General features: G+C 38.3%; 1 protein-coding gene across 3 annotated transcripts; it reads right to left on the bottom strand.

The window, feature by feature from the left end:
* Positions 1–1,754: 1,754 nt before the first annotated feature.
* LOC127753728 (putative protease Do-like 14) lies at positions 1,755–10,670 on the bottom strand. 3 transcript variants are annotated; one of them, XM_052279151.1, is made up of 10 exons: positions 10,394–10,670; positions 9,203–9,430; positions 8,991–9,118; positions 7,844–8,055; positions 7,610–7,691; positions 5,727–5,869; positions 3,883–4,003; positions 3,538–3,630; positions 3,270–3,410; positions 1,755–3,013 (listed from the first exon to the last, which is right to left on the bottom strand). In XM_052279151.1, exons 1-9 carry the CDS (start codon positions 10,644–10,646, stop codon positions 3,294–3,296), a joined length of 1,377 nt encoding a protein of 458 aa, XP_052135111.1. In that variant the 5' UTR covers positions 10,647–10,670; the 3' UTR covers positions 1,755–3,013; positions 3,270–3,293. The 3 variants fall into 3 exon arrangements, 2 of the variants coding, with proteins under 2 accessions (XP_052135111.1, XP_052135110.1); XR_008012688.1 differs by having other exon boundaries at positions 1,756–3,013; positions 3,234–3,410; XM_052279150.1 differs by having other exon boundaries at positions 1,756–3,410.
* Positions 10,671–11,481: the final 811 nt, after the last annotated feature.

Here is an 11,481-nt window from a genome sequence, read left to right as displayed (position 1 = left end):
GTTGACCTTGACATAATTTGGAATTATTGGGCCTTTAATAGATGTCACAAGTACATGTGTGCAACCTTGATGTGCATCATAACAGCAGCAGAGATCGTGACAGCTCAAGTTAACCGCATGCCCCCTTTCAGCTTCACAATTAAATCTGAGGGCCCATTTGAATCACAGGAATGAGAAAACGGAGGAATAGAAAAAAATATAGGATTCTGACAGGAATATAAGTGTAAAACAGAGGATTGCAAAACACAGGAAAAACATAGGAATGACCGTTTGATTGGACCACAGGAAAAACACAAGAATTTGAGGAGAGATAAAAGACTCAAAGGATTTCTTCCACGAGGTTCTACCTCTTGTTAAAATTCCTCCAAAACTTGTATAGGAAGAAGCATTCCATAGGAATTTCATATGATTCCATAGGGTTCATTCCTTTGATTCAAAGGGCTTTGTAGGAAAAATTCCTATATGAATGAAATCTTCTAAAATTCCTATAAATTTCCTTTGAATCAAAAGGGGCATGAAGGTTTTTACCATTCCTGTAGTTATGCATGCTGCACACCTAATCCCTGTTATTCCAGATCAGATCAGGGTGAAGTTTTGGTGATCGATCCAGGAATTTTTTTTGGATCAATATGATTAACAAACAGAAGATATATGAGCTATTTGATTCGAATGATTACATTTGATCCTACATGCCCATTTTTCTTTTGGCTTGCGCAATAGAATGTAATAGTCCCATGATGTATCGACCGTCTCCTTTGGAGTTTGGAACAAGGAATTTTGCAGAAATTAAACTAGTTTTTGTAAAATTGCTGCGTTCCAAAAGAACTATTGTTTTGAACAGCTCAAACCACACAGCCTATTCACAGGAAAATACAGCAAGGGCTTGTTCGGTTTTGAACGGCTCAAACCACACAGCTAAGGCTTGTTCGGTTAATCCATATAAGGAAGACATTAGAGGGGAATTAACTTCACATGTGGAATTAATCCCTTTCAACCTTTTGAACCTTTTGGGAGGAATTAAGAAGGGATTAGAGGAGATTGAAGGAGATCTATTCCACACCTTCCCTAAATTCTCCTCAATCCTTAGGTGAGGAATTAACGGAACAAGGTCTAAAGCAGATGCACATGTTACTGCAGTTGAAAAAAATCTAACCCTCCTACAGTCCCAGTTGCAGTCAGCTTACTGTCACACTATGCAAAATGGTAAAAGGCTGTTACTGTCTGAAGCTGTTCTCTTCCTACCATGTCCTGGTCCGAGGAATGGCATGTGAAAATGAAGTGTTGAGAAAAAGGTGAAAGCATCGGCCCTGAAAAGCATACAGATGCTACAGCTAAAATAAAAATCATATGTGAATTGAATCATATTAGTGTGTTGTCAACCACAAATCTATGATGAACTATGCATGCAATCTTCATGAATGGTATGTTTATTGCCTTTTTCCCTGATGGGTAATCTAAGGGTGAAAGCATGGTGTAACATAAAGCAGTCAAGGTACAATTTTTTATAACATCAGAGCTGCAATGCTCTACCAAAATAAATCGACCAGTCTAATCATAAAGCATCTAAGGTTGTGATTCGTGACAAGTCGGTCCATCTGCATTATTGTTGTTGTAGAGTAGAAAAATATACAAAAAGAAAAAACGTGCTAAAATATATTTATAGGATTAAAAGGACATCTAGTCATGATCCTGAATGAGTTGTTTGCTAGCCCTAGAAATTCCTCCCAGAAACATATAATTAATTATAACAAATCGCTCACTAATTCGTTTCAGTGATAGACAGGCTTGAGTATTTCGCCAAATGATATGATTGCCCTATCAATCACAACCCCACAAGTAGTCGTAAAGTTCAACAGAAAGTTGTTTTTGATTTCTTGATTTCGACGCCTTAGGGTGACAACATAGAAAACACAATATATATATATATATTTGTTTCCATAATAAAAAAAAGTCTTACAGTTACATGTACAGCATAGTTTATATAGACAGGGTCACATAACATAACATAATAGGCAATAATCTACCAATACCATTTACATCATGAACATAGCAAAGACGGAATTAATTAGTATTTAAGCACAAATGATTCCGAGCAAGATGCAACCAGTTAAGCTAGGCTATTGGTACACCATACACAGGTAGAAAAAAGTGTACAACGATCAACAACATAAAAAAAAAAAGAAAGAAATTATATCGCCCAATGATGAAGTACGAGAGGGACATTTCAACCAAAAGTATGATGTTGCATGTAACAACCAATAGAAATGGACCTAGGTTTTTCGGTATTGCACAAGGCAGGCAGGCAGCAGGGGGCGTGTGCCCACACCAAAGGTACCAACCTGAACTTGCAGACAAGCGAAAGATTCCAATACGCATAAAAAAGTTGCTTTCAAACAATCTGTAAAATCATTCACCCCTTGAAACTTTTGCAATGCAGAAAGCAAAGAATTATTGATGGGGAGTTCACATTATTCAATCTCCATCTTTACATTTTTCCTTTGACACCATCGTACAAAAGTCGGGCATACTTGGTTGTTCTGAGACGACATGATAGCTGCTAACTATTTTTAGCATGTTGTTGAGATGTATCACTATGCCTTTGAATCTAAAACAGAAGGAAGTTGGCTGACATCTAGAACATATATACTGTACATACCATATGGAATTGGCAACATAGAACTGTATCAAGAAATGATTAATCTATCTGTATTGCTGTCTATTATTAGGGTTCCATTTTATTAAGATGTGGTACTGATTAGGAGGGAAAAGACTTTATTTAGATTTAGGGACACAAGAATGAGAGCACAAGCTACACTGAGCTTGCCAAATAACAAAAAGTTATTTGAGACACTGACAATGAAACAAGCTGCAAACCACAGAACAGAACACAAGGCAAACATGGAAATCTCAGTTTATAAGCATATGCCACTGGCAAAATTGACTTGTTGCTCCAACTCCATATCGTACTATAATTCGCTCGCACCTTGTTTTCCTCTTCTGGAAAGGAGAGCATCTGTAGCCCCTGGTTAGAAAAACTCAACAAAGCGTTCATAGGGCATACTCCCTCTGTTTCACAATGTAAGTCATTCTAGCATTTCCCACATTCATATTGATGTTAATGAATCTAGATATATATATATGTCTAGATTCATTACATCAATATGAATGTGGGAAATGCTAGAATGACTTATATTGTGAAACGGAGGAAGTATAAACTAAATTATATAGGATACATGAGTTGTGCTGGAAAATTCTACTCTTTGCTCAACCTTTCAAGCAAGATTAATTGTGAGTCATCTGCTAGAATCTGCTTCCTCTGGTATCACTGTCAAAGACACAGTTACATTGCTCGCCCTTTTAACAAGAACTTTAAATGGCACTCCAACCTTGTCCCCCATGATATCAATGATCTGGAATAAATATTTTATTTATGAATATGGTTTAACATGCTCTTGGCTCTTGGATTGAAGACAGGACAATATAATTACTAGGTTCCTAAAGGAATACTGTAAGTGATACACTAGTTAGCTTAGTTACCTCTTTGATGCTCTCAACCAGTTTACCATCAAATTCAACGACCACATCCCCAGGACGAAATCCTGCATGTTCAGCTGGTGATCCTGGTGTAACCTGGTTGACACTCATATGGTGTCAGCAGTGCCAACTACTATTATGATCATAATAAAAATAGACGCATGCTAAACATGTGACACCAGATTTGCAGTTGAGTTAAACAGTCATAGACTCCAGCCAATATCCAAAGGCCATTGCACTGTGATGATTAAAACTGAACAGTAAAATTCAATTCAAACAAGGTGATTAGATCCACTCTACCCAGCTGCAAGAAGATTCATCAGACATGATGAATTAAGCATCACTTACCATTGGAACAAGCACACCATTTTTTACATCTGGAAAAGAACTTGATCTTTCTTTAAGTTGTGCAATGATCATTGGGTTAAGGTCAAGCATCTTTAAACCAAGCCATGGTCTTACAACTCTCCTGCATTGCATGTTGGACAAGTATAAGTAGCAGCTAAGCATATTACAAGCTAAACCAGAACAACTAAGCTAAGTGTTCATTACAAAAGCAAAGCCATGTCTGATTTCAAGTAATTGTTCACTATTGAATGAGGTTTCATTACTTCTCTTCGCACAAGAGAAACCAACAGGAACTAGAAGATTTAATCATGATAAAATAAATGTGACGATAATACATATATTACAGAACTTTACTGTTGTAAGCATGTTGAAACTATTTTGAAAGAACACACCCATTTTACCCCATTTGACTCTTATGAGCCCCCAAACTACAAAAGCATAGGCCTCACCAGTGTTTTCCTCTCTCTCTCTCTCTGTTTCTCTTATATGCAACCGCCAGCAGCTGAGCGCCGCTCCCTTCCCAATACCCTCACTGTCAAAGTTACTACACGAGCAACCTTGTCACTGTCTTATTTTCAAATATGCATCTTCTCGTAATTTTATCTCCCCAACTATCCTCAATAATCCTGCTGGGTCTAAGCAGTGCTCTCATTCCTCACATCTTAAGCCATGGAGGCAAGGTGGAGCAGTGGCCAAGATCAAACGAATTGATAAGATGCAAAGTTGGCTGGTTGGAAAAGTCTTGCTGTCTTGAAGAATGGTACAAAAGTTCACATACTCATCAAGAGTGAATTCATCACTTTAAACACCGCGAAGGAAAACAGGTGAAATGGAAAACCACATGTATGCTACCAGAGAATTGAAATGGGTGAGAATCGCCTTCCTATTCACAGTCACCTACTCCTAGTCCTCATCTAGCCACTGATACGGATTGTTTGGGGAATTCGAACTAAATATACCAGCCCATCCCAGAAAATTGGTCATGATTTAACCCGTGCTAAACAAGACTTGAGTGGGATCAATGACTGCTATGGTGAGGAACTCAATAACATGGTAGCTAATTCAACAGCTTTATGGCTGTGTAAGGCACCGAAATAAGGTCAGTGACCACAACTGCTTGAAGCGGCGGTGATCAGCATGAAACTATTAGTGAGGGCTTCCATGTGTGCATTAGTATGCCAACTGTGACCATGTGCACACTAATATGCACATGAAAAGGACAAGTAGGGTTTGTTTTTGCCAAGATATAGTTACTACATTAGGACGCGACGACTCGAAATTTCGAATGCCATGTCAACCAAAACCACACTAGTCTTGAGAGTAAAGGGTTTACTGATTTTCATAATCAAGAGGGTGAAACTTAGACGGTCATGTAGTTGAAGGGTTGAAGTTGGATTCTTCTGGTAATTGAGGGTGTATACTAGATATATACCTATTTCAAAATTGACAGAAATATTACAAGCTGATTTGAAAGTATGATACTATGATGCTAGATGTCCTCATAATTCATTCTTGTACAAGAGTGCAATGCATGTGGAATTTATGTCACAAAAAAAAGAAAACTATTCATAAAAGTCAATGCATAAAGACAGACTAACCACCAAACGATTTCTTGTATTTTATTTCTCCCACAGAACAAGTTGGAAACAATGAGGGCATTCCATTTAATTCTCACATTTATAGAAGTACCTAAGTGGGTAAACTACAGGCTTTAATCACTAAAAAAACCTCAACCTGAACTGAACAAATATATTTCAAAAGAAAAGACGAAATACACAGGAATGGTATCTAGGAATAAATAGTACAATGCAACTGGCATCATACAACTTAGAAGGAAGGCATACCCATTTTTCTTGAAGTTCTCCACTATTTTCACAATAGAGTCAATCGGTACTGCAAAGCTCAAACCATCAGCTGCCCAAACTTTCATCACATTAACTCCGACAATTTCACCATCAAGATTCACAAGTGGACCACCAGAGTTTCCCTGTGTCCAATAAATGCGTGAACTATTTGACATAGAGAAATTGAGAAACTAGAACAGGAACTAGGGAAAAAAAAATCCTAGAAGTCGGTACATGTGAGCCCAATCATCCATGGGACAGAGTACAGAACCAACAAAAAATAACTCCAACAGACACAAAGGAGTTTATGTTCCTCCAAACAAGTATAACAAGAAAGCAAGAAAATTAAAAGGAAAATGGGATGGTTGACAGCACAATGTACTATATTCTTAGTTGGGTAAGCCCTGATAAGAAGGGGAAAAGTAATTCACAATTTTCCGATTACCCCCTTCTGCAATTACTAGAATTGCGATCCTGAATCAAATTGTATATGCTTCAGTAGAATTGAACTCTAGGATCAAAGCGTAGAATCTTAGACCTATTCCAAAGTGGCATGAGAGTCCGTTTGATCACCGTGGCACCTAATTTGATTCATTTATCGTTTATCTTAGCACCATAATACTGTATTCCTCTTAATAACATAATACCGTGGAATACATGCATTATTGACTGATTTTTTTTCAGCAATGTGCAGTACATTCCATGGGTTAATGGTAAGCATGTTTATTAGATCATTTACACATAATTTGGTTGGTAAATATACTCCCTCCGTCCCAAAATAAGTTCATCTTTGCCTCCACTTGTTTGTCCCAGAATAGGTTCATTTTTAAGCAATCATTACATTGTAGTTTGTGAAAGTAGGGGGACAAATGCGTTGGAAGTAAGTGGGGGACAATTCCATCGGGATTTAGTTGGAGGGTATTCTAGTCCTCTTGCTTTTGTATTGGTATGTATGTGATGGGTGAAAAATGAACTAATTTTGGGACGGAGGTAGTATTATTTAGCAACTAGGTCACATTCTGATATCATTTGAACAATTCTACGCCTAGAATAGCAATTTTAATGATCTTGACATTTTATGTGACAAACTAAACTAAATATATGTAATCCATTTTTACTTTTTCATCCTTCAGGATTCCAAATTTAAAGAGAAAAACTAATTCATCAAATAATAACTTCAAAGTAATCAACGTAGAAGTTCTAATTCTTTCCAAACCTGAGAAAGACCACACAAGCCAACTCCCAGAATGGTACAATCTTATACGATCCTACACGACTAGTGATCCTATGACTGGGATTACAAGCATTCGTGGATGAGCTGTAGCTCAGTGGTAGATCACCCAGTAGAGGTCTCGGTGGGCTTCGTACCCACTTCCCTGCACAAGGTTTCGGGGGCCCCTTCTTTAAAGCCAACTCAAGGGGGACATACTTGCCCCTTCATTGAGTTTTTTTAGGATTGCGAGACTTCCAGATATGATTCTTGATATGATTTTAGTTGTTTGGTTGGGTGGAATCGTAGAAATCACCCTATAACTAGAATCGTGATTTTAACAACCAATTGTTACCACCCAGTGAGATGATATACCAATGGTAACCACTCACTGAACAAACAGAGTACATAAAGGAGATAACACCTATGAGTACCACTCAGTGAACAACAGAACAGAGTAGCTGAGAACTGTGTGGTGTTACGTTCATTGTTTTATCAGTGGGTTTGAACCACAAAACTACTTTGACATATGCTTATTAGATATATTAAAATTTCTGCATTTATTGTGATGGTTTGGTGACAGGGAGTAGTACAATGGCATAAACATTAGTATAAAACAATCTAGTGTACTCATAAAAGCAATGACTTAGGGGTATAATGTAAAGGGTCTTGCCTTATTGATAGCACAATCTGTTTGCAAATACTCCCTTCTTATTCCTCCAAGACCTAGGTCACTGCTTTTCCGGTCAACACAACTACAAGAGAATGGGGTGGAAGTGAAACATTAAAGCCATAAAAACAAGTAGAAAGCTTGCAATCAGAAGGTAGCTAATAATCTTAGTGATGGACAACAAATGAGAGTACAACAAACTAAAGAGATTAGGTCTGCACTTAGGGAGGTGTTAACCTTACAATACCAGCTGTAACTGTGTTTTGAAGAGAAAGTGGGCAGCCCAAAGCAACAACCCAATCACCTGGTCGAAGTTTAGATGATGATCCAAGATTTGCAGATGGTAAAGGGGTCTTCGATTTAATCTTCACAACAGCAATGTCAGAGTGACGATCAGCATTGAGAACAGTGCCTTCAAACTCACGACCATCTTGCAAAGTCACACTAACCTATTACAATTTCAACCTTTGTAAGAAAAGAATCAGGATTTATACAAACACATTGCAAAAATAACCTATATCAACCAAAATCATGCAAGAATTATCAAATAGTACTAAGTAAGAAACAGTATAAAAGTATTTATCATAATTCATAAGCACAACTATTGTATAATAATTTTTAAGAAAACAAGTACTTAGATGATCCGGACCATTAGGCACTGAATTATCCATTCTAACATGGACAATAATTTGGCCCCACACTTCATAGCTATCATAAGCACAGCTATAATAATTTGACCATACTAAAATTTAGGATTTTACCACTAGTACAGAGAAAAAAATTATTCTACGTCATTCTCTTTCTTCAAAAGAACATTAAAGGCCTATAACACTCAGTTTGTCCAAGCGCAAAGTGGTATTTGAAATACAAAACCAAACAGTAAATTCCAATACAAGCCAATTGTAATTTGTTGCATCTGTACTAATATAAGGAAATAAGTTAGTACATAAAAGCCTGAATTCTAAAGCTTGGAGTATATCAGATAAGTGTGTTTCTGATGTCCAAGATTATTTTCCCATATTAGGAAAAAAAACACTAAACCCGGAAAAGAAGAAGAAGAAAAGAACAATATGATATAAGGGGTTATCCATATCATGGCATTGAGTTTCATCAAATGCCTATGTGTGCCACTAATGTCTCACCAACGTAAGACAACTGCATGTTACCCTCACATTTTCTTTGGCATATTTCAGATATTGATGAAAACTATTGGCACAGCATGGATTTATCCTATAAAATACTGGTATACTTCCCCCGTGAGTAAATTATATTCAGGACTGAGCAAAAATCACAGATTTATATGAATAAGTGCAGGAAACATAATGAAGAAGTGTACAGCTTGAGATGAACAGAAAACTACGAAAGTTAGTGACATGTTAACAACCTTTCCCCTCAAGATTGGTTTTGTGCTTTGAAAATCTAGAACAACATGGGCACATGTCAATATTGTCCCATCTGGGTCTATTATGGTTCCAGATCCAATGCTCTTCTCTAGAACCCATCCATGAGTTTCTACAAAAAGACAAACAAAAGTTTATTATGTATAGCTAATGTGCTGACTGTAAGTTTTCACACCCTCCTTTAGACAGTTTTTACCTTGTGTAGAAGAAATGTTGACAACAGCAGGACCAACTGCAGCTGCAGCCTTGGCGATTGTATTTCGGTTAATACATCCTGGGCAACATTTTGAATCATCTGAGTTTCCATCAGAGCTCTGGTTGCTCAAATTAGTGGGTGGAACTGACGCAGATGCGAAGGAATTTTGGGTGGGAAACCCTGCACTCCAATTTGATGCAGATGTGAAGAAATTTAGGAAGGAAAACCCTGCACGTAAACTGTACACATTAAGATCTTCAAGGAAAAAAATACGAGAGATTAATCAAGAAGATATGGTGGCTACTATTGTTTTCAGCAAAAATAAATAAATAAATTCACTTGAGTGCTTCTCTTATATAGTGAATATGTTGTTAAGTTACACATCGTGAATATTCTCATAACATTTTATTGACAATCACAGAAGCTGTTCAGCTCAAATACTCATAAAAGGCATTTATACAGTGTAGAGGCAATTTCATACCTTCTACAGAACAAGCGAAAGTCAAAGCTAACTGTTAACAGCTGAAATCTAACACATACTTACATGGTCAGATATACGCAGATTCTGCAATGTAATGGGATAACATACTATGTTCTCATCTCCACACACAACATGCCATCAGATTGGTCCTCAACCAGTCCTTTTGGTACACAGCACAATAGAGTACATATAATATAACATAGTGGGGGCACACGCTCAATTTAACATTTTTATTTTAGGAATGACTGAATTTAAATTAACTACCCATCAAGAAAGCAACTGCACAGATAAACAAAGAAAAACTCCCACGCACAGGATCTCTCACCCACCTACTAAAAATTCAGAAGCATTGTTCATTTCCACATCGAACCACCATTTCCGGAAATCACAATGGTGGTTAAACTAGAATAACTCCAGCACATTGATGCACAACACCGTAGCTACACACCACACGCTAGAATGTATGCATATGACAAGGCGGCCACAAATTTATAGCTCAATATCACACTATGTTCATACATAGTTGGCAAAATACATTGAACTCGCACAGGAAAGCAGATCACGCATCTACGTCGAGCAATCACAGTAGGAAAAAAAAACGATGAATCAATCCACCGTTGCGAGAACCGTACACGTCACCCCGACGAACGACGACGCCGAAAAATGGCAGGAGCTAGTCTGAAAGAGAAAACGGAGGGAAACCGAAGTACCTTCACCGAGAGGGAGCGGCGACGGGAGGAGGTGTGCACTGCCCCCCGGGAGGATCCCCGAGGCCGCGGAGGACAGCGCGCGGCGGAGCGGCGAGGACGCCGAGATGCGGACTGCGGTGGTGGTGGTGGAGAAGGCTTCACCGTCACCGTCGCCGCCGCGGCGGTCGTACGCGAGCGCTCCTGAGGAGGAGGCGGCGGCCGCGGCGGCGAGGAGGAGCGCGCCGGCTCGGCGGGGGCGAGCGGCGCGGAGCATTGCGGCGGTGGCGGCGAGAAGAGACGAGAAGAAGAAAGAAAGAAAGAAAAGAAAAGGGAAACGTGTTTGGTGGGCCGTATCGAGGCCCATTTTATGGGTGAAGTCGGCTGGGCCCATTTCGAATGAAGAGTGGGTAGGGCTGGATGGATCTATGTTTTTTCTCTCATTGGAGTAAGTCTATTTTACCTCTCTCATTATCTTGCCCCTTAATCGAACCGCATCCCTCAACGGGTCCCCCTATTACGCGATTGATCGCTGGCGCCTGCGGCGAGCGATCGGGGAAGGACCCACTTGTATGCCTAACTTGCGTGTGTGGAGGACGGGAGATCGAAACGAGAAAAAAAAACTGGTTCGTTGGTTTTGCCTTTTTTCGGTCTTACATACAACTGGTTTGTTGGTATTCTAACCATTGCTTCACATATTTTTCAGCAATTTGGGATGATCTAAATCCTAGTGTAATTAGGATGTAGTTGTGGGCCACTGGGCCCTAACATGTTACTTCCTACGTACGTTTACTTTTGACATATAAACTAACTGTGTCTAAACCCTATACATACAAATTTTTGTAGAAAATTTATACACATAAACTTTTAATGTAGAAACTTTATTGGTATAAACTTTAGATCTGCAAAGTTTCTATAGATAAATTTCAAACGAATTTAAAAAATAAATTTTAAAAAGTCCCACATAGACATTCGCAAAAAAATATACATACAAATTTTTGTAGAAAATTTATACACATAAACTTTTAATATAGAAAATTTATAGGTATAAACTTTAGATCTGTAAAATTTCTATAGATGAATTCAAACGAATTTAAAAAATAAATTTTAAA

Source organism: Oryza glaberrima, chromosome 11 (assembly GCF_000147395.1).
Source record: "Oryza glaberrima chromosome 11, OglaRS2, whole genome shotgun sequence".
NCBI lineage: Eukaryota > Viridiplantae > Streptophyta > Magnoliopsida > Poales > Poaceae > Oryza > Oryza glaberrima.
This window is presented reverse-complemented; position numbering and strand designations above follow the sequence as displayed.

Bases quoted from the DNA above. Each gene is read 5' to 3' on its own strand.
- LOC127753728 (XM_052279151.1), bottom strand. From the start codon at position 10,646: ATGCTCCGCGCCGCTCGCCCCCGCCGAGCCGGCGCGCTCCTCCTCGCC. The intron at 9,431-10,393 runs GTACTTCGGTTT...GTTTACGTGCAG, and splicing joins GCCGCTCCCTCTCGGTGAAG to GGTTTTCCTTCCTAAATTTC. The intron at 5,870-7,609 runs GCAAGACCCTTT...TATTGGACACAG, and splicing joins CAGATTGTGCTATCAATAAG to GGAAACTCTGGTGGTCCACT.